This window comes from Gymnoscopelus braueri (genome assembly GCF_963280865.1).
Source record: "Gymnoscopelus braueri genome assembly, chromosome: 5".
Lineage (NCBI taxonomy): Eukaryota > Metazoa > Chordata > Actinopteri > Myctophiformes > Myctophidae > Gymnoscopelus > Gymnoscopelus braueri.
The window spans coordinates 30308960-30333005 of record NC_137606.1 but is presented as its reverse complement, the minus strand read 5'-3'; the positions used below and the strand labels follow the sequence as shown (position 1 = coordinate 30333005).

The window sequence follows — 24046 nt, the reverse complement described above, 5'->3', positions numbered from 1 at the left end:
AAGCTCCAAACGGCTCTCAACCCGCTGTTACTGCCAATCCAATTACAGGCCCAAACCATAAAACAGACAGGGATGGCGCTGCCGCAAATAGGGTAGCTTTACGGAAAAGACTGTGTGTGTGTGTGTGTGTGTGTGTGTGTTTGGGGGAGGGGGGTCTATTAAAGATGATATAAAGATTCTTCAGAGTCGACTCTGCAGAACGGGGCTGCAGGGGTTTACGTGGAAGTATGCCTCACAACGTGGAGCATTTGAGCCTGTCTCAGGGAATTGAGCCCCATCCTCTCTGTCTGGACACAGTTTAGAGGCATCGCAGGGATTATCTTTCCCTGTAGAACGTCACTTCCTCGATGTCATTAGGCTATAACGCTCATAATAGGCTGAAGACACACACACACACACACACACACACACACACACACACACACACACACACACACACACACAATATCTCTCACATACGTAATCAAACACTGTAACTCTGACTTTTAATCAGGTCTACACAACACTTCAGACAAACAACTCTAGACCTCGTGGGTGGCCTTGAAAAGATGCATCCAGTGTTTCTAACAGTTGCTAGTGATTATGATCTGTGTCAGTTTGTATCTCTTACACCTGAGCTGCTATAGGAGCAAAACCATATAAAGTGGAGTTTGAATATAAAGCAGAGATCTCAGTGTGGTTTTAGAAGAGAATAAAGTGAGGTAAGAAGATGGATACATATTTAAGTCATCCCCTTGGGAGAATGCTGGTGTCCCATAGCCCACACAGACATATAGACAAATTAGAGACAGTACATAGAGACAATACACAATAAGATAAGGTACTGCAATAGACATTGACATGGAAAAACACATTGTTTCAAATACAGAAAAAAAACTACGTTTACTCAAGTTGTTCAGATTGTATTTCTTCCCATTCCTCAGTGTTTGACTGGCTACGTTCTTCCTAACATAAGACTGAGCCATTCATTGGAGCCAAATGTAGTAGTCGGGGTAAGTCATACCACAGAGTCGGGCTTAATGAGAGGCCTATGCATTTTAGCCCACCTCCAATGTGTCAGCCAGCCCTGATTCAAAGTGACATGCCTTCCTTAGTCTGCCTAAACCCAGAGACCCGGAGACCGCTGGAGCTAAATTTACATCCTGGCCAAACGGAGAAAAAGAAAAGCCTTAAAACTCAGGGAACCAGCACTAACCATGGCCAACTTGTTTCACAGAGAATCTACTCTCGATAACAATCAGTACTTCCAGGCACAGGAAGACAAGTTTTTTTTTACTGCTTAAAAGAGTACGCTTTCAATGATTTCCAAGTGTTTTGACTCGAACCATGCTATTCCCCTCTCAACATGCCTACTCAGCCACTTCTGGGCTAAGCGTTGGCACACGCCTTCTGATCATGTAACTCTAGCAGTCTCCGTGCAGTTTTAGTCGGGTGGGGTAGGGGATTGGGGGGGCTACTATGTCGGCAGGACCGGAGCTCAGCAAGCAGACATTAACAGGAGATGTTTACCTCTGCCTGAGCTCTCCTGTCCTACACCTCTCCATTCCTCCTGTTCTCTCCTCTTTCTCTCCCGATGCAGTAAGCATACCCACCTGCTCCATCACCATGCCTTGCTGCCTCGCCGCTCTCTGTGCGCTGGAATTGGCAGGAAATCAATTCTGCTCTTGTCTCCGTCTATGCCCCCCCCTCCCACCCCCACCCACACACACACACTTCATCCACACCCCTCCTTTGCACTCCTTACTCCCCCTTCCGGCTGTAAAGTGTCCATTCGGGGCTGAGCGCAAGCATCAGCACAACGCCATGCCTTATCGGAGCAGTCACAAAGAGCCACAGGCACATTGTTCATCGGTATCAGCCAGCTCCAGTTTCAGTGCACTGTCCATGTATGCCAAGTTACACACACACACACACACACACACACACACACACACACACACACACACACACACACACACACACACACACACACACTGTACATTAATGGCATTAAGCACAGCAGCAGAATGGAAACAGCAGTAGTGTCCAACATTTATTTGGGCTGAAATGCGGCGTTAATTGTAGTTTTGGTTAATTACAGAGTTCACTGGAAAGGGAAAAGATTAAAAAAGGAGGATGGGGTGCGTCATTATTTATTATGCAAATGTATTCCATTTTAGACACAATTAAGTGATTATAAGGCAGTTGCTCTACGCTCTCTTTCTTCCCCATGTTCTTACTCGTCTTTCCCTTTGCTTTTCAGCATATTACTGTAATGAAGCCATTATTCTCCAAGTGAATTTTAATGAGTTTTTAACCAACATTTTAATGAGCTATACATTACCATAAAGCATGGATTAGTCTAAATGGAATTTGTGTGTGTGTGTGGGTGTGGGTTTGGGTGTGGAAGGGGATAGAGAGATGTTCATTAAGACATAATTATATTGTTTCACAGGGGCAACACCACACGGTTTTGCTGTGTATGGTCGGCACAATCCCCTAACCTGTGCTTGCTATCATTACGATGCTAGCTGGTGGTTGGTTGGTTGGTTGGTTGGGGGCTCGTTAGACCAAATTAGGACCTCTGTTTGAAAAATGAGCCTTGCAAGGGGCTGCGGTGTAAATGAGGATGTTTGTTAGGCCTGTGTACAGAAACACTGATGGAATCCCAGCATGACATAGCATGATAGAACGTGCAGGCGTTTCTTTATGCCTGTTTTATACTTGGTTGCACACCAGTGTCGCGTGCCGGAAAAAGGGGATCTTCAAGCTCACAACGAGTTGCAGAGCGACCCATTGTGAGCTATTTTTGGTGCGCGACGCAATCAAGTATACTGTACATCCACACTACTCTCACCCACGCCTAATCGACACCCTGAGACTCCTCCTCGCCCACCTCTCAAGTTTGACCTTCAATGGTTCTCCTTTCATCAATGTCCTCCATCGTTCTGGAGCACACTCTCTCCCTCTCTCTCTTTCATTTCCTCCAAGGCTCCATTAAAGTTGCACGTATCATATGATATCCCCACCTGCGATTCCTTCCCCCACTATGGTATCTCGGCCGACCATATGATTATCTTTACCTTCACTCTTTTACATATTTCCTGGGCCTTTATCCGAGGAAGTGACAGCATTATTTACCATCCCCTAGCCCAGGATGTGCGGATAGGGAGAACGGTGGTGGAGATGATATCGGCGCTGGCCATGGTGTGTGGAGAATGATAGCGTGTGCATGCATACGACTTCATCTTGCCAAGCCGCATATGGTATTGAACGAGGGAGGATGGTGTGGAGACAAGAGAAAGCACTGAGCTGGTAATAAAAGGGGTGAAAGAAAACCAGCTCTGATGGCTAGAGAGAGCGAGAGAACGAGGGGGGGGTGATGAGCTGTGCTAATGATGAGAGACTCTCTCCTCCGTCCTCAGCGGAGGCACAGCCTTGGGCATCACCAGCCAGCCATATTTTTGCAGCTGTTCCTGTGATCTGACCTGTGACCTGCGCGGTTGAGGAACACACCGGATGTGAGGCTGATCTGTATGAACCTGCTGGCTGCCTCCCTGCTGCGGGGGTAATTTCTACATCTGGATGGGGGGAGGGGGGGCAAAGGTTAGCTCTGGCCGGTGGGAGGGCAAATGAGCCAGTCATGGCCAGAGAAAGCGTCAGACAAATGGAGCCCATCTCCCTTCATTGTATACTATTATACACTGTTGCATTATTCTTCTCCCCTGCCTTCAGCGTGGGTGGCAATACAACACATCAATGACAGCGCACATAGTGGGTTTGGTATTTTTTCTAAAGTGACATATTTATCGTCTCTCTTCTCTAAGGGTGAGATTGGAAATGGCGGCCTTGTAATAGCACTCTGCCGGATGAAACACAAAAAGCACTTGATATTATGGCTGGGAGCTATATCTTGAAATACACTGCTCTTATAGTCCGTGCATGGTTTATTTTCTAATCGGAGAAGGAATTGAAAGCTGTGAGTCTGGGTCGTGTAGTGTGGCCCCCAGGCTTCTAGCTGCTCTAATCTTCCTCTGTTTCTTAGCTTGGACCCAGGACAATATGTATGGGGAGTCTTGCTGTAGTAAATTGAGAACAAAATGTAATAACAACCAAATAACTACATAATCATTTGCCATTTGAAGATGCTAGACCCTGCAGCTTTTAAGAATGTTGCACCATTTATGGGATTTATCTGCGTATAAGTAGGTGTGTGCATAGGGAATGTGTTTGTCAATTTGTAGCACATCTTATACAGCTGAACGAATGGGGTTTTAAACTTTCAGCCTGCAATATTTGAACATGGGCACAACCTCTTGTGAACCACAGGCAGGCACGCAGGCAGGTAGAACGCCCATGTCGGCACTTATCTCAGCATGCAGGCTGGACGCCTCACTCAAGGCTCCCCACTAATCTTACCGACAAGCAGTGTCACCCTCCAGTGACTAATGTCCTGGGTGGGAGAACAGGGTGCACGGCACCAAATATCTTTCCTCACCTTGTCCCTGCCCCCGCTACTAGTCTCAGTGCTGTGATGCTAGGCTGTTGTGCTGTCATGTAATTGTGTCATAGCCTAGGCCAGTTCACTGTGTGCTGAGTCCATGTCAGTTAAGAACACACACATCCACATACACAGACCTCCCTAAGGGTTGCTGGCACAGACCTCTTTCCTGCCAGTGTATTATAGGGACAAACTGGCTTACCACAGGGGGGTGTGTGTGTGTGTGTGTGTGTGACACAGAGATGTCTGTGTTTCCATTTTGGCACGGCCTTCCACACTCAAGTCCTTAGCTGTTTCACAGGGCAAGTTGCAACCCAACTCCCTTCCTTTTAAGTTTTGAAATGTTGACTCCGAGCCAACTTCCAGAGTTGCCAATTCGCCACGCTTTCCCCCTTGCCTGATGCTTCTACTTTAAAATCTGCTCACTCCTCTGATAGTTGGAGAAATAAATAAATAAAACATGGGAGGCAAGGACAGATATGAGTTCTGATTAGCCCGCAGCTGGACTGACAGATGTAGTAGTAGTAGTGAACAGAGGGGTGCAAATGTAAAAAATATATAAATATTAATAAGCGGTACGCCAGGCAGCAGTGTTTGGGGCCAGCTGGAACTCCATGGGAGGTGAGATGTTTTCAGAGGAAGAAGAACTGAGGGTTCCAGAGGGATAGGAATGCAATTACCTCACGTCTGCCTACTGATATGGGCTTAAATACTAAAAGGCCCTGGAGTTTGAGACAGAGTTCAGTTCACTTTCTGACTGTGGATACATCGTCTCACTCAATTAGACCCACATACAGCACATATAACATAGAGACTGGCTGGCTGTATAATTTAAAGGAAATCGGTCATTGCCAAAATGCGAACCGCAGTTGTGGTGCCTCATACAAATGGCTGTGTGCTCGATCATTACGGCTGTGCATGTTGACGGTATAAACTGTAAACGTGCATGTCATAGGAGCAAGCCTGAAACAAGAGTTGCAAGAGTTGCTAGACTTGCACATCCTGTGCAAGTCTAGCCTCAAATTGATTGACTTTGAAAGTGATGAAGAACAAAATGGTGAACCAAAAAACGGAAATGTAAGGAAAATTAGAACTTACCGCCTACTAGGCAATACAACAAATCCTGTGAAATAGTTTGCCCGGCTAATGGCAGGGCTCTAAGAATTCCGATGACAGACAGTCTGTCCAATACTTTGGTCCCAAACAAGATACGTATGTTGTAAACTGCTGGCTGGATTTGCAGAGAATTTGTTGAGCGCATCCATGCTCCCCAGAGGATGAACCCTACAGATTTTTGTTCTTCTAGCTCCTTAGGCCAGACAGACAGACACAGACAGATACAGAGATCTCCATAAATGGGCATGAAAGGGACACAGACGGGTAGTCTTACAATGGGTACAACGGATAAATTGGTATTGTATAACCGAGTGGGGCATGCATTTCGAACTTGCATCGTTCCCAACTGTATTATATATATTTGAAATAGATTTTCGTGGTTATGTGATTAAGGCTATCCCTTATATTCATGTGGGGGATTTTCCTCTGATATCCACCTTCAATATAATACCACAGTAGCTAAACCACCTGAAGTCACAGTTTAGAATTAATCGTTGATTATGGCATAAATGTCAGTCTAGAACGTTGATGCAACCTGATTAAAATGTATCTTTGTTTAAAGTGAAATATAAATTAAACATAGGTTAGATTTAATCCAACCTTAAAATGTTGTGCAACAAGATTATTAGCTAAACTGAGATTTAAACAGTTTTAGCACTTAATCCTTGTCGGTGCAACCCACCTGCTGTACAACATTTTTTTTTGTACAGCAGATTTTTGCTTAGTTGCATTCCGGTGTCTCTCACCACAAATAGCTGATCTACAAGGGATGCAGGCTTTACAGAAACATGTGTGGTACATGTGATACAACACAGCTAAGTGTAGCCTCAGTAAAACTCAATAAAAAGGAGATATTCAAATGTAGACTGTAATGAGGGAAGGCAGATGGTCGGGCTGGTGTGTTATAACTGTATCTGTTCAAATAATTGTCCTGGCATTAGCGAAACCCAGCACCAATATATAGGGCATAATACCATCACCAGTAATGCTTCTGTTTGTTTGCTCGTAGCTGCTTGTGACCCAGTGTTCAGTCCTCAACAAGTGCTCATTTTATTTGCTTTAGTGTGAGGCCACTCTGTGTTTGTGTATTAATTAGATGATGGGGGGGGGGGGCTTTTACTGTGACACACAGTCCAATATCACAGAAAAAAGGACATTAATTACAGATAATGCGTGTTTCTTTTGTTGTTCCCTGTTTGAAAGGAAATGGTTAAATCCCATGGGTGCTATCACCAATGAATGCAAGGGAACAATTAAACCAATACTCAGGCAGAGTAACAACAGGGTGCATCTGGTCTAAACCTGGCTATGATTTTAGACAGCAGGAGTCCTGTTTGTGATGCAAATACAGTGGTCAGCCGCTTTGCCCACCCTAGGGCTAGAGGGTCCACCGCAGAGCTGGTTCAATTCCTGGCTCAGCTCGTTAGATTAGAGGACATCCCTGCATGAGAGAGCCTTCCTTCTTCCTCCACCTCTGTGTCTCTCTCTCTCTCTCTGTCTCTCTCTCTGTCTCCGTCGTAGCTCTCTATGTGTTCCCTCTTGTCTCCCCTGAGCATAGGTTTCATTTGAATTTGTGTCACACAAAAGTCCCACTATGTTCCCCATCGTATCCCCCAGGATAATTGGGTTGAAAGCTTCCTCTATCCTGCTCTCCCCCCACCCCTTGGACTAAATAAATAAATAAGCGCACAATGGCTGTGCAGCTTCGCTAGAGAAATGGAAAGAAGGAGAGAGAGAGAGAGAGAGAGAGAGAGAGAGGAGATGAGAGTGACCTGCAGCGCAGGGACCTGTTATCCCCTCTATAATCCTGGCTCCCTCTCCTTCTCTCCCCAGTGCCACGTTGAATTTACATAAAGACCTGTGGTGCTGCCCTTAATTTAGCCTTCCTCAAATATCTTCAAACATCCTCCAACAAGCCCACTCTCTGCTTTCATCCTTCAGAGGATTCATGTGTCCCTCACTCCGGCATGGATGGACACACACCAGCGCGCCACAATTTCCCACCATGGAAAATCATGGATTTTTTCCCCCACTTCAGATCAAACCTAGAATAGTCTGTTTGAGTGCACCCTGCCTGAGCCACAGCTAGAATCAAGTCCACATTTCTGGCTGTAAAACCGCACACAAGATATGGGATCATTTTTGTTGTGAAAGCGCATCTGTCTCAAGTTCATTTTATTGTTCTATGGGCTTTATGCCTCAATGCAAAATGTTATTTATTATAAACAACTAAAAGGCTGTTTCTAATAAATAGCTTTTTACATTGAGGTGACGAGTGAGTAACTGCTTTCCCTGAACTAGACCCGTGGTCTGCATGTCTGTTTGTTCCTTTTTCCTTTTACCTGAAGGCTTTTTGTAGGCCGATTGATATATATCACAGATATACGTATCATATCTGTGTTTATGTTGTCTGACATGTGCTGATATGAAAAGATCATAATGCCAAGACGCTTGGATTAATTTAGAAATTGAGTTTTTTATGTATTATTACTTATTTATATATTTTTTTATAATTACATTTGCAGTGAAGTTTACTGTTTCATTGTATTGATGTTAGTTTGGACAATAAAGTTGTATTTTTCTTATACTTATGCATGCATACAAATATATGCAGTGATATATCAGAATATTTAATCTGTATTGTTTCGGTCCCAAAATCCTAGTATTGGTTGGGCTCTAACTTTATGCCACATACAGTACATAGAAAAGACTGTTTTTACACTATTTACTAAATGTGGTGTGTGTGTATGTGTGCGTGCATGCGAGAGACAACACCTCTCCATGTTTGATAATGAGCTGGTGTTGTGTTTGACTAAACACTAGACAGGGTGAGAGGCTATCTTTGTGATGAAAGGCCTACCTGAGGGTGATTAGATGCGAGGCAGCAGTTGTTTGGCAGACCACCCACTGGTTTTGTATGTTTTGTGCGTGTGTGCACGTGCGTGCGTGCGCCCCACCGAGATTTTGTGTGTGCCAACCGTGCTGAGCACATTGCACCCCTCTAAGCTCTCACATGTGAGTGACACCAAGCTTCAGGGCATTCGGTCTGTGTTTGTTCTACTACCTCCATAGGGACCTCCATTAGCACCAATTAGCTTTTACTTGTGCTAGCCCAGTCAGATGAAAACACTCATCGCATTTAAATAGCCAGGATGAAGACCGCATACACCCACTACATACTGAACAAGTTTCAATAATTAGATGTTTTCAAGAAGGAAAGCTGAACCATAACCTGCAAAGTTTCTGCAGTAGGATTAATGGTTTGGTCACGGTGCTCTCGCTAACCCCGGTTCCTCTTGTTTTCCCCTCAGTGTTGCGAGATGACTTCAGACAAAACCCTACAGACGTGGTGGTGGCTGCAGGAGAACCAGCCATCCTGGAGTGTGTCCCTCCCAGAGGTCACCCTGAACCCACCATCTACTGGAAGAAGGACAAAGTGCGCATCGATGACAAGGATGACAGAGTCACGGTGAGTGCTAGCCTGAATAACGAGGGTGACTGATGCAGTGTTACTGTGATTGGCATGAAGCTCTGTATTGGTTTAGGCCAGTGGTTCTGAAACGGAGTCTTGTGAGAAAAGTCCAGGCGTGCCATTTTGTGACAACCACACATTATTATTGCTAAATATACAACTGTGCAAAAAGTTGTGTATAATCTTTCAATTTACTATATTGGTACTCAAAATCGATACCATAAAAATATATATTTTAACCACTTTTCAACCTGGCATCCCTATTTTGGCCATGTCTTTATAGGCGACATTTTGCTTTCTAATTTTGTTTTTCACAAACTTTTCACAGATTTTCACAAATGGTGAAAAAGCTAATTAAAAGCTTGATGATGTTGTGAGCCTGTAGATGGCCTATTTTCAATGTTTTTGTCATTTTAATGTTACAGAGGCTATTTTGTACAGAACTTTTGAAAACAGCTGAGGAATTGTGTGCCTTTTTGACGGAGGAATGTTTCTCGCCCCTAGATTCGTGGAGGAAAGCTGATGATCTCCAACACCAGGAAGAGTGATGCTGGCATGTACATCTGTGTGGGTACGAACATGGTGGGAGAACGGGACAGTGAAACGGCACAAGTCACAGTGTTTGGTAAGCTCCAAGATACTTGTACAGTACATGTGCTCACACCAAGGTTTTACAGTTTTTTTTTCATTCCTTTTTATTTTAATTTAGTTTTGACGTTTTTAAAACGGAGGACATTTTCTCTGTGATTTTAGTTTGTTTTGCAAACACACAATACAGCTTCAGTTAGTTATAGTTTCAGTTAGTTATCGTTTCTGTTTTTATTTCTTTTAACTAAAATGTTTATTTATTTTTTCAGTTCTATTTTTCATTATTTTGTTCGTTTTAGATAACTATAATAACAATGGCTCATACTTGAACATTTTCCTTCTGTTTGAAAACACACAACACATATTGCTGTATTCTCTTGGTCTATTATATATCAGAAGTCATGTGTGTATTGCATGTATGGATTACCTCTATGAATGCATCTATTTTTTACATTTATTATAATACTAAAAATGGCACATCATGTTTGAAATGTCCTATGTGAGCAAAGCGTTTCAGTGACTCTCCCCTTCTTCATCCACCCTGCAGAGCGGCCCACCTTCCTGCGACGGCCCATCAATCAGGTGGTTCTGGAGGAGGAGACGGTGGAGTTTCGCTGCCAGGTACAGGGGGACCCTCAGCCCAATGTCCGTTGGAGGAAGGATGACGTCGATGTACCTCGTGGGAGGTAAATAAACTCTACAGAGACCGTTTTTAATTCTTGACAGTATGATCCTCACTGTACCGTTTCCCCTCAGGATGTGAGCAGATGCTTGTTTCTCAGCCCCTAGTGGTTAAGATGAGGATTTATGGAAGATAAGCTGACCCCACATTAGATCTGTTAGCCTTTGTATTATTGCTGGCACACTCCTCTCCAGTCCTAATATTTGCCATCAGCTTGTGTGTGTGTGTGTGTGTGTGTGTGTGTGTGTGTGTGTGTGTGTGTGTGTGTGTGTGTGTGTGTGTGTGTGTGTGTGTGTGTGTGTGTGTGTGTGTGTGTGTGTGTGTGTGTGTGTGTGTGTGTGTGTGTGTGTGTGTGTGTGAGAGAGTGAGAGTGGTGCTGCTGATGTGCTAGCCAGGTAGTATTTTATACAGAGCGATGCTGCAGAGTGATCAGTGTCACTGTGAGTGTGTGATGCAGCTTGATGATAACTCACACTGCCAGCTCACACCTGGCCAAGCTTGCCAACGGGCATTAAACTGCCCTATTAGGCTGTCCACAACACACAGTGCATTGCACATGCTGGCCCACCCCTGCTCGACCCCCCCGGGTGTCTCTGCAGACCACTCGGACACGAAGGGGCAGAGGCAAAGATTATACATTGTGACACATTTCAAGAAAGGTGTCCGCGAGGAGACAACCACATTATCAATCTAGTGGGGAGGTAGGACGCAGCAGCAAAATTGACAGACAGACAGACACACATGGAGACTGACAGAACCATTGGGGAAGTGCAGACACAAACAGGCTGGAAGGCAGATGCTGAGAAAGTCAGCAAAAAAAAACCCCCAACTGAGGCAATTTGGAAGACAGACAGAGACAGAGGTGATTCGAGGAGGGAGGGGGGAGGTTGTGACAGTGAGCCAGCTGACGGGACCTGACCAGACTCTGTGTGCAGGTGCAGCTGTGCAGGTGGGTCCTTGGCACAGACACCTCAGAAACCTGGAGGATAATATCCCCTTCACATACACATTAACCCCATTCACCCTACTTAACCTCACTGACATCTCACCCACACACACACACACACCCCACACACACACTTGTGTTTTGTGACAGAAAAGCTGTGTGTGCTGTAATCCAAAGCGCTGCCTGCCAGTCTGTCTCACTTCCTGTGAGAAACCACCGACGCTGATGATGTTGTCCAACTGCTCCTGTTGCGCCGCCGTGATTCGCAGTCAACAGAGGTGTCATTGTCAACGTCTGGGCATCAAAGAGACTGGTGCTGTGTCCTGGCCAGCAACTTACTCATATACCGTTTGCATCACTACACGAAAAGCACACACGAAGCACGCATGCCTTTTTCAACGCTTGCATTAGATCCGACTGTGGGCGGGTTGTTTGTGTCTGATTGGATTCGGTTCAGTGGGCACTGGGCAGTGGCACATGAGTCCTCCTGTGCCAAACCAAACACACACCAAAGAAGGAAAAAAAACTAGTTCACTTACTGTATGTCTTTGATATTGAGTTGGCTCAGGAACTGAGATGCGCAGCTAATTTTTGTTTGCTAATTAGCACACTTGTAATTACAACAGAGGAGGATGACTCTTGCTTGCTTGCGTCGATGCTTTCTGTATTATCCCTTTGAAGCACAGTTGTATTTGGCAGTAGAACGAGTAATGAACCTTAGTAACAAAGGCAGCCAAATTATTGAACGATCAGTATCACAGTGCTTGCAATTAAAGCGCAGGGACTCTAGTTTTCTTTGCTGTCTTTATTGGCACTTAATTTTTTCTCTGAAGTCGATGGCATGCATGAAGAGTGTGATATAAACATTTTGACATTTTCAGCTGTCTTTGTTGTGTGTCGTAGGAAATACCTCCCATGTTGATGCATGTTGTTTGTACTTTCTCTTCCTTCTGTTAATAACATTCACAAATGCAGGAAGTGTGCGATGTTTTTAGTTTACAATTACCCTTATTAAGAGCGTTAATATATACACATTAAAATCCACAGTGTTCATTTATCCATTTGTAGCCCTTATGGGTCCATTTGGTTACATTTGTACACTGTCTGAGTTAATTTAACAAATATGCTACCATAACACACTGTGACATTTAGCTGTAAGCTCCCCTGGGCAAAGGGAGTGAAAGACCCCTAAAGATCAGACACTTGTGGGTGCGGTGGGAAGGGGTGTCTACTTACTCTTCATCCGAAAAGGTTATACTGTCCTTATTACTATGATAAGCTGTAGAAAGAAAGGGACTTAGTGGGTCCCCCTCCCCCCTTACCATCAAATAGCTTCTACTTGTCTTTGTTGCTCCCCCTTACCCTGTTTGTGCGCGTGCACGTGATTGTGTTTGTGTGTGAACTGTGCAACTTGCATGCAGGGGGGAAGGGTCTTAGAGCTTCAGCTGAATAAACAGGTCTTTAATGTGCTCAGTGGCTCTAGTAGCCTCCCTGGTAAACACACACACACGCATGCACGCACGCACGCACGCACACACATAGAGTACACAGACATTACCAGGATGGCACTGGCACCAGGGTCTGTGGTATAGAACTGGCACCAGGGTCTGTGGTATAGAACAGGAAATACAGAAAAGCTGTTTTGATTTAAGTACGGTGGTGTACTGTTACCTGGATGTAGATGCCATCACACTGGGGATATGCTGTGAAAATACTGTACTTGACAAACTGTAGTTTTATAATTCACTAAACAATTCACTGATATATTGAAGTGACCTTAGGTGATGGTTGGAGACATCATCATCATCTACCTTTATTTCACCTTGAGCCACCATTGAGGAATGACCCTCATTTACAAAGGTTTTGACTTTTATAATAAATAAAATGCACAGGATGTGTGTGTTCAGATGCCATTCAGACGTGGCTATAGTCACACATGGGGAAAAACACCTTATGCTCCCCAGCCTAATATACTTAATTAAATAACCTTGTAGGGGCACTTCAATATTTGGTATGTATAATTTGATCATCATATGATATGTATGCTCTGAAAAACGAGATATGAGAAATCGTTAAAAATAGTAGTATATGACGATGCAAGTTGGGTATGCATGCCCCACCCGCTTATACAATACTTATTGTTCCTATTCTACTCGCTGTACCTTTTGTTAGATTACCCAGTACAGTACGGTACCTGTTACCACGGTACTAATAATGTTAGATATGAGAATAAATGTGTAATTTATAAATGGGCACTGACATACTCGGAAACGATACAAGTCAGGAACGATGCAAGTTGGGAATGCATGTCCCACCCGTTTATGCAGTACCCACTGTAGCTGCTGTTAGAGTACCCTGTGCGGTACCCAGTACCATACGACTGATCTACCAAATATGGAGATTGCGGATCCTTGAGGTTGTCAGAAACGTTTTTCCTTCTCAGAAAGCTTGGTCTGACTGAATTCCCACTCTGCACAGCTGCGTTCATTTTCAACCTAGCTGAATTGCTCGTTGTTGAAATAACCTCTTTAGGGTTGGTGGTATCGAGCCAGCTGCTTCTGTATGGATTAAGTGGAAATCAAAAATCATAGAGAAAGCATAGAATTGGCTTTTCATGTTGGAGAGCCAGGAGGCGAGCACCAGAGACCTCTAGGTGTCCAGAAGGGAGACCCCGCAGCAGTCAATGAATCCCAGTGAATAGAAAAGGCTTGGCCAGTGTGTGTTATCTCCTACTGCCAACCAGCTCTGTGTGTGGGCCAAATCTTTTTCTTTCCTTTGGTCTTTCTCTCCCTCCCTCCTTTCCTCTGGCCCCAGTGTGCCCTCCTAGGCTCCTTATCTGAGCCCCTTTGCTCTAGCAGTCCATCTGTATGCAGGTCCTCTGTCCCCCGTGACCCCAGAAACACAGCCCCTGCACCGCACACCACCTCGGTGAAAAGCCTTTCTTTCTCACTCTTTTCTGTGTGTGTGTGTGTGTGTGTGTGTGTGTGTGTGTGTGTGTGTGTGTGTGTGTGTGTGTGTGTGTGTGTGTGTGTGTGTGTGTGTGTGTGTGTGTGTGTGTGTGTGTGTGTGTGTGTGTGTGTGTGTGTGTGTGTGTGTGTGTGCACGAGCATGTGAGTGTGTGCATGTGCACGAGCATGTGAGTGTGCGGCCATGCAAGTGTGTAGTGCGTGTGTTGCCTTCATGGCTGTTTATGTGTGTGCATGTGAGTGTGCATTCTTGCATGTGTTTGTGCGAGCGAGCATGCGTGTGTGTGTGTGTATTTTAGAGAGGTGTGTAGGTCATTCTTTTTGAGAGAGCTGTTAAAGCCAGTCTGACAGGAATGACTGTGTTATGCTGACCATCCACTTTCGGTAATTTCTCACCTCCGCAACTCAGCAGAAAAAAGACGAGAGGCTGTGGTTCCTGTCTCCATTACTTCCACTGATATATAAGCGGATACATCTGGTATTCATGATTGTGCAAGTGGGGGGCTTTTATCCTTTAGGCTGTATCGAAACAGAGTGCCAACAGCAATGTCAGGCTCTGAAAATCAAACACATAACGCAAAACAAAAGAAAACATGTGAAAACACTATGCATTAATTAGAGACAGATACACAGTGGATCATTCAGTATGGATCCAATGTCTTTCATTGATATTTGTGGCATGACTCTGTGTCTCTCTCATTTGCTATATTGAAAAAAGCAATTGTGAAGGTGTTTGCATACACTTTGATCCTCTCGCACACGCACGCACACACACACACACACACACTTACTGACAGACACACACAAGCTTCCAGGCATCTGCTAGTGTTACTTCTTGCCGTACTGTATCTGCAGCACACCCTTTGATCCTCACGCACGCACGCACACACGCACGCATGCGCACACACACTTACTGATAGACACACAAGCTTCCAGGCATCTGCCAGTGTGCTGTACTTTGCTGTTCCTTAACTTCTTTCTATCTGCAACATCTCCCAGTAGAGATCACCAGCATCTGATCCAAACCGCTCTGTCTAAATAAAGTCTCTTCTACTGTCACTGTTACCATGGAGCCCCTGCTCTGAACTCGCTAAAGTAAGAGACAGATTTAGGATCAGCTTTACCCACCATAAACCCCCAACCTAACCGCCTTGATTGTAATGGTGCACATCTTTGATCAGCAAGGGCATAATGTGATAAATGGCTCATTCTGGCTGAAGAGGTGCCACCACCCTGGCTTCCTAGGGAATGAGAGGAGAATCGGGGGTGGGGGGGGGGGTGATGCTCTGGCTGTGGGCTCTGAGCAGGCTAGATGAGAGGAGATAACGGCGCTTAATTGATTCCCTCCTATGGTTGATAGGGCCTGGACAGTTATGTTCCTGCTCCTTTGATCAGGCTGAGGTGAAGTGGCAGTCAGGTGGCGTGAAACAGGATCAGGCTTTCAGGCTGAATCAGAGCAGAGAGAGGACTTTGTCTCAGATGCATCAGACTGGAGTGTGAACTGGCATCGGTCCCATATGTGGAGTCCGACACACACACACACACACACACACACACACACACACACACACACACACACACACACACACACACACACACACACACACACACACACACACACACACACACACACACACACACACTTACACATGCACAGTTGCAGTCCTGTGCACAGAGTGGTAAGGCAGATAAGATCTACTCAGGCTGAGTCATTTTTCTGAGAACAGTATATACAGTATACTGCACACACACACACACACACACACACTCAATCTATCCTAAGAGATAAGGTGCTCTCAGGCTCAGTCAGTTGGCACTTGTCTTTGGGTGAGACTCGGGTGATTATGTGCTCATACTGTATGACAGATGGAGGTATCTCTCTCCCTGAGATGAACTCTAGGATTTAAGTTGTAGTGCTTTTAAAAGTTTGTTTTGTAAAGATTGAACTAAATTAATTTCCCTGTGCATTGCATGCACTTAACTACAGTACTTAAGACCTATATACTTTGTCGTACGACAAATAGCATCACGATGCAACATGTTGTGAGCTTAATTAATGCATTAATATTTTGAAAACTTGTGCCCATAATGACGTGCTCAAAATAGGGAGGCCAAGATTAATGTGGTTAATCAACAAGGCAGAGAAATGATGCTTACATTCTCATCACTCCACATCTAACTGCATAAGCAAGTGCCTGCCCTGCACCCATTACAGTATGTGTGGGCGTGATCTACAGTATACTGTATGATTGCATATGTTGTAATCTGTGTGTGCATGTGTGTGTGCATGTATGTGTCTGCGTGTGTTCCCCGGGTTAAGATGGAGGGAGAGGCCACTAGAGTGAACTTGGCTCTCCGATTCTTTCCACAACCCGTCCATATTACATGTGTAATTACATTCCTACTCTAATGGGGAACAGAGCCCTACCCCAAGCCCGCTACAAGAAAGAGCTACTGTTCCCCTCGCTTGTGTGTATTTATACGTGTGTGTGTGTGTGCGTGCGTGTGTGTGGCCACAACTACCTCTTATCCCAGAGTTTTTCCACCCCTCCTGTCATCTAAGCTGATTCAAAATAGGAAGCTGATTACAGATTGATTGGGCTCAGATTTCCCTCTAATAAGTTATGCGGCAGCCTGAGGTCCCTTTTTTGGAAGACTGACGGAGACAGGACCAAAGAACAATGCACGTGTTGTCTGGTATTATGTGCTACGTGTGCCCTGCCTACTGCAAGGGCATGTCCGTGCAACATGTATCAGACTGTGGGAACCTGTCAGAATGGTATGGCTGACTACCAGTGATGACAATGGGTATTTGTGGCCCTGCGGGCAGGGTCATCTCCGAAGCCTAACCTGTCACTTTCACTCCTCCTGCTGACTCCATCTCCTCTATGCTATCCATGGGTATAGAATATTTATGTTAAATCCTACCGTAATATAGGTTTTTACCAGGTTGCAAGTTTTGCTCATTGGCTGGTCCTTTAGCCAATGAGGGTTCAATGTCCTCTCAGAATAATGGGATCTAAAGACGACCCGCAATACTGTGTTCGGCCACTGTATGTAACTCTATGGTAAGTGGCGCTGTTGCTCAATGTCCTCTCAGAATATGGGATCTAAAAACGTTGCCATGTTTAGCGAGAGAAATAAGCAGCCATATGGGATCTAAAAACGTTGCCATGTTTAGTGAGAGAAATAAGCAACCTGGTATAATATGAATGTGTCATATCTTGTTTTGTTGTACAGTGGTGTCAAAAATATGTGTTATTATCCTAGAAAAGTATCATTCGTTTTTGTCAAAGTCTTAACCACATTAACCCTGCATCTCTGTTTTGGGCATGTCAAAATAAAATATTTTTCCCAATTCAAGATCTTTCAAAAACGTTTTGAAATTATCTCTACAAGCTCACAACATGTCACATTGCAACAAATAGCCAAACTATAAAAGAGCTTAAGTGATTCATTAGACCACTAGACAATTAGACTATGGCCTGAGGGCCATAGTCTGGGAAGATGCACTCTCTTCATTAGATTGTGTTGTTTGCTACAAGACAGCGGGCTGGTCTGAAAAAGGTGCTGTGTCACTCCCGTGGATGCCGCCAGCCATTTTCAAACAATAAAAGCATTATTCTCTGCCCCACCATTACCTGAACTGTACTGTACATCCCCTTTTCTCTACAACAAAGTATTTAATCATGACTCAGTCAAATAATCATTATAGCTCTTTAAGTACCTGTGTGGAGAGGTGGAACTGAGTTGAGGAATGCACTTCAATAAAGCTACCTTTGAACGCTTGCTCAGGAAATGTCATAACACAAGGGGGGGGGGGGGGGAAGTGAGACACGGGGAGACGGGACAGATTAGTTCTGCAGCTGCCAGTGGCACACAGCCATCAGTACACCTGATGGTAGAGCGGTGGGGTCCTTTCCAGTGCAGGGGAAATGGACCATAGCCTTGTGTTGCTGTACAGCCTAGTCCCTTTAGAAAACATTGACTTTAGTCCATTGTTCACACAAGACGTCCTCACCTTGCTGAGCTACTGGGAGACGGTTAACTTCCTCTGCATTATACACATAATCGTATTGTGTTTTAAATTCAACATGGTTTGAGAAAGCCATTCGTGTTTGAAGACGGAATGGTGTGGCACTCTTATCTCTCCTCCTCTCTGTCTCTGCCTCACCAGTCTGTTCTCTCATTGTGTGGAGTGACAGACTGTGGACAGCAGACTGTTGTCTGGCTGTCAGACTGCCATCAGACACCCCAAACCTCATACCACCACGACCCCCCCCTCTCCCCCCACCAACGCACCCCTCACACATTGCCATGCCAGCAAAACCCCTCTAATTACAAGCCAGAACAACTCGACAATCTAACATCACACCCTGCTACTATAGCACTCCTTAGACATGCATACATATAAGAATATACCGCTAACTGTGATACTCATTTAAAACAAATGTTATGGTGATACTGTGTTAAAAGCTAATTATGATAATATTGAACAGAACAGGAAATGGATGTTTAGGTTGATGCTTATTTTGTTCTTTCTTTCTTTGTCTCCACTCCTCCCAAGTGACACAACACACAAACACATGTATTGCATTATATGGTGGGAATATCACAACCTCAATGCGTGCCCTTGTTTCAGCCAAGATGTCAGTGGTAAATTATCATAAATTTGATCCCCACTCCAAAATGAGTGCATTTGCCTGTGTTGGAACATTTTGGGTTCCCCCAAAAATATGGGGTCATTGTTACAGGCATTAAGCTAATGTAGCAGGTCTATAGTTACTCTGTCAGGCAAAGTACTTTTTTCATTGTTTAGCACCGTGAAGATACAGTGCATTATGCTCTCCCCCCCACACACACACACACACACACACACACACACACACACACACACACACACACACACACACACACACACACACACACACAAAGGAAGGTCTCATGAATATTGGAAGAGTTTGGGGGTTTCAGTTGAGAGCACGCCTCTCCCTGTACTGCGTGTCATTGCTAAATAATTGATCCACCTTCTTCCAATCTCCCTTTGTCAAAATGAACGGTTTGGTTTCTAAACACTGTTTACCTCTCAGGGAGGTAATGCACTTCTCATGGTGGCTGCCAGATACCTTAACATGCATAGCTTCACTACCAGCACATCCAATTTCGCCAGGGGGTCAAATTCTTATCAGAATTTTGTAACATCTGCTATTTGATGCTGTAGATACAGACAGATACAGACATCTCGAATCTCATGCTATTGTTTCCCCTGTTGGCAGGTATGAGATCAAGTACGATAAGGAGGACTACGTGCTCAGGGTTAAGAAGGCCTCGACCAGCGATGAAGGCACGTTCACCTGTGTGGCAGAGAACCGCGTGGGCAAGCTGGAGGCATCCGCCACGCTTACTGTCCGAGGTACGAAATGCACCATAATGTTCTTTCACATTTAGCTCACACAACAGCCAACACAAAGGTGTCTTCATGGACCATTGAGCTCATCGTTGAATACTGTGCGACCCTGATCGACAGTATAACCTGTGAAGCCTGGAAGTCCAGTAGTGCTGACTCTCTAAGCTGAGAGAGATGTGGACAGTCAGTCTATGAATACATTTAATTATTTACACTTTCAAGTGCAGCATCGACACACATTGCCTCCACCCCCCACCGCCACCCCCCCCTCACGGCGGTTGGGTAGCCACGCTGTAACCACCCAGTCAGCAGTAAAGCCATTTCACAGTTTACTGGTGCACACCGACAGGCCTGTGCTTGAGGTTTGCAAGGTTAATAAAAACATTCTAACCATAATCTTCTCTCTCTTGCTCGCTACTCTTCTGCCCATTAAATCTGAGCATTCAAGGTCTCTGTGGAGCGCTTTTAATGCCACACAGCAAGTTAAGGGCTGACTTCAATTTTCAGCCCTTTTAAATACTGGGATTTACGTGAAACCTGCCTTTTTTCAGAACCGAGGCTCAGGTCTTGGTTGAAGAGAGGGGAGACATGTTCATACAGGGAAATGGCCACTACTTGTGCCAACACCTTTGAATATGGTGTTGAGTCTCAACTGCAGAATGTATCCTCCCTACTGGATCACTTTAGTCTAATTATACTCATAATACTGGAATACGATATCTAGCACCAATGAGAGAGGGGGAATATCTGTCCGTCTCTATCTCTTTCTCTCCTCTCTCTCTCTGGAGTTCAGTTGCTCTATGCATCAGCGCTACCAATGAATACACACCTCACCATGCTACTACAAACACACACCACCTGTAGAACTGTAGATTTCATTGTATGCAGACAGAGAAGATCCAGTAGCATAATTTTGCATGTGCAGATTAGAGGACGGCTCCCCCCCAGAAAGCTCTATGCTCTATATTATGCAAAATATTCAGCCACCGGGGGGCACTAACATTAGGCTTTCTATGGCTATCAGTGTAAGGTAAAGTAGAGCTAAAGTAACTATTGGAGGAACACCTTGTTCTATTGGATCATCTCTGTCATGCTTACCCTGTTCTGGAAACGTGTTGGCCCCAACACAACATGTCATTCATTCTGACTTATAATTTATTTTGTCTTACTTTATTATGTTTGTTCTGTTCCCCTTCTTCTTTTTTTTGTGTGTTTGTGTATGTGTGTCTGTCCTTGGTTTGTTTTTGTCGTGTATCCACTCCTCCATTGTTGTGTCTCCAGCTCGCCCTGTAGGTAAGTGGCCATCATCCTACTGATCCGATCCCATGATCCTGCATGTGCTCCCCATACACATCCCTGCATCCGACTGCTTTACGACCACTGACCGTTAACACACAGTAACATGCTGTACTTGTCTAACATGGCTGTTGTAATGTACCGCAATGTTACATCTTGTTATAACTCCCCAAAATGTGTTTCATGGTAATGGTTACAATGGTCTTTTAGATTTGGTTCTTGCGTGCCTTCTCAGGTTCACTAACGAGGAATGTAAAGAAAAAGATGAAATTATGACTAATTCTCAGCTTTGTAGAATATAGACTCTGTCCTTCGCTATTTGTGGACAAGGCCAGTACTCTGATGATGTCAGATGTAGACACCTAGTAGACATCTCTCATCTTCCATAGTTATTCCCCTGCTGTACCGGGACCCTGCTTAACATGCACGTCTTGTGGCCATCTGTGGAGATTTGGCCCGTGGTACACAGCGCTCAGATCTGTGTGTCTTGGACGGGCTCATTTCCTCCGAACCCCAAGACAGAGCGGGAGATCTCACTGAGTGTTCCGATAGATGTGAGAAAGACAAGGTCAGAGCCATTTGATACACTTCAAACTATAGGAATGGATAGTGAGAGGGGACATCTGGAGGAAGACATGTGTTGTGTTAACATAGCGGAGAGAGGAGAGGAATGCAGAGAAGAAGGATATGGGGTTGGTTAGAAACAGAGGGGTAGGGGCGGAAGCCATCACGGTCTTGACTGGCAGAAGGAGCCCAAATGCTGCCACAATGGCAGGACCGAGGTTGCCAAAACAGCAGTGGCCGTCCCACAATTGTCACGAGCTGTCAGCCTCCGAGAAGATGGAGGAAATTACACATTCAGCCTGCCTGTGGGAAAGAGACAGTAATTGCCGTAGACTTCTGAATAAAATATGATTTTGTGTGTGTGTGTGTGTGTGTGTGTGTGTGTGTGTGTGTGTGTGTGTGTGTGTGTGTGTGTGTGTGTGTGTGTGTGTGTGTGTGTCTCAGTCTCATATGAATGTATGTCTATTTGTGTGTGTGTGTGTGTGTGTGTGTGTGTGTGTGTGTGTGTGTGTGTGTGTGTGTGTCTCAGTCTCATATGAATGTATGTCTATCTGTCCATTTGTTCTCTTCTCTCCGACTGGAGTTTTGTGTGCTGTGCCCCCACCGCCGTACCCGGGGCAGATGTGACTTGTCATGAATTAAATATGGGGGCCTGATCATGCGTTTCCTCGGGAGGGGACAGGAAGGAGCCTCTCACATGTCGTTAAGGGTCTCTGAATCAAAACAGGACCCGTGTGAGTGAGCTGTGAGCCAAGCTGGGAAGCCGGCTTCCTGTAAATATCCATGTTTGATGGGTGCCTCGCTGTGTGTGTGTTTTCTTTTCACACACATCCCACCATGTCAATCTTTTTGTTTTAGATGTACAGTATAGATATTTTTTTGCTAGTTAAGTAAATAGAGATAGGAAGGAAGGTAGACAGAGACAGTAAACCATAGCATGAACCACTTAAACCCTATACAGCCCCCCTCCTGTTTTTAGTTTTGACACTAAATCTATCTTCGGCAAAAATAGCTGATAGCCCGAAAATCTGGGGTGGTTAAATGTAGTGTGTAAGTGTAGTTCAAAGCATATTAGAAAAAGATAGTCCAACTGTATGGTGTTGATCTGGAAAAGAGAATTGCAGTTTCTACTAGGTCAGTCAATAATTAGAATTATTGACCATGCCACTTGTTTAAAAGATGTGGCAGTAGTTGGCTACAACAAAACACTGGGTGTTAGCCCTTAGCCTAGCTAATGGCACGGTTACAGATCATAGAAATAATCACAGCGACACTGTGTCTCCGTGTCAAATACAGAAGAAGAAATAAACATGATGCGTTTGTTTGTTATGCGGGTAGGCCTACCTTGGTTGTGGTAAACATAGCAGTAAAGCATCATCGGGTCCACAGCTACTGTAAACGGTTGTGAACAAGTATGACCCTTATGACCTATCTATACTTTTAATATCTATGGTACGAATACACTTTTTTGTTGTACATCTCTGTTGTAGATTATCATCCCTCTGTGGGCTTTTTGTGACTTTTCCTCCTACTCCTGCCACTGACTTATTCTGATGGAGTGATGATCACGTTATACACCCCCCTGCTGTGTTTGTGTACTGGTGCCACAAGTGCCTTGGAAACAAGGAGATGAGGAGAAACCGATGGAGATAAGTGTGAGAGATGAGTGTGAGAAAAGGCAAATTTAGGACTGTGATAGAAGCCAGTCTGTAGTTAACACTTGTGAGTGGTTAGCGGTGATGCAATGTGTGGGATGGACTGACCAGTGGAAGAGAAAAGGAGGAAACAGTCTTTGCCAGACTGTGATTTAGGAGGGCTGTATCAGGCCCAACAATGTGAGAGGCACAAGCTAACTAAGCGGCAGAGGGCCAAATGGGAATGCTGTAAATCTGTAGCCATCTGCCTCAATCCCAACTGTGTGTATCTTTGACAAATACATACTCCCAGAAAGGGATTACATGGAGAAATCTGCCAAATGGGAAGAGTTTGCCCTTACTGGAACCAGCTGGCTTGACAGTTCAAGGACTTACACTGCAATCAAAAGAAAAATAATGAATCTAAGATGTTCTGCAACAAGTCTTTTATTTTCATTTGTATAATAAGTATGATAGTTTGATGAAAGAAGGCTCCAGGGCCCAAGAGTTCAAAACTTTTAATCTCTGTCCAAGTGGATCAGATTTAGATTTTGGGAAGTTCAAAACAAACAAAAAAAATCACACCCTGTGTGAAGTGGGCGGTGTCTTGCTAGCTAATCACAATACTGAATGGAGTCAACCAATCATGTACAAAAGATAAATACATTTATTGAAACACTCTTTATGATGGACGAAACCATAACTTGAAAAAAACAAATATTTGGTTTTTTTCAAGTTATGGTTGCTTATATAGGGCTATGCACATGTGTCATGTGACACTGGCAAATCACAGTCCTGAATAGACTGTGATTGGCCAATCACAGCGCAGGATAATTCTACTAATTTCCTGGGCCCAGATCACAGCGCAGGAGAATGTACATTTTTCCAAATCTCA

At 44.5% G+C, this 24046-nt stretch overlaps 1 protein-coding gene across 4 annotated transcripts in view; it reads left to right on the top strand.

Annotated features, from left to right (window-relative positions):
* Positions 1-24046, top strand: part of robo2 (roundabout, axon guidance receptor, homolog 2) — a 195444-nt gene that overhangs the window by 112874 nt on the left and 58524 nt on the right. For all 4 annotated transcript variants that reach the window (XM_080428890.1, XM_080428888.1, XM_080428889.1 and 1 more), the window contains exons 3-7: positions 8908-9065; positions 9573-9693; positions 10204-10342; positions 19527-19663; positions 20939-20950. In XM_080428890.1, coding sequence (XP_080285016.1) covers positions 8908-9065; positions 9573-9693; positions 10204-10342; positions 19527-19663; positions 20939-20950 — 567 coding nt within the window. The remainder of the gene's footprint in view (positions 1-8907; positions 9066-9572; positions 9694-10203; positions 10343-19526; positions 19664-20938; positions 20951-24046) is intronic.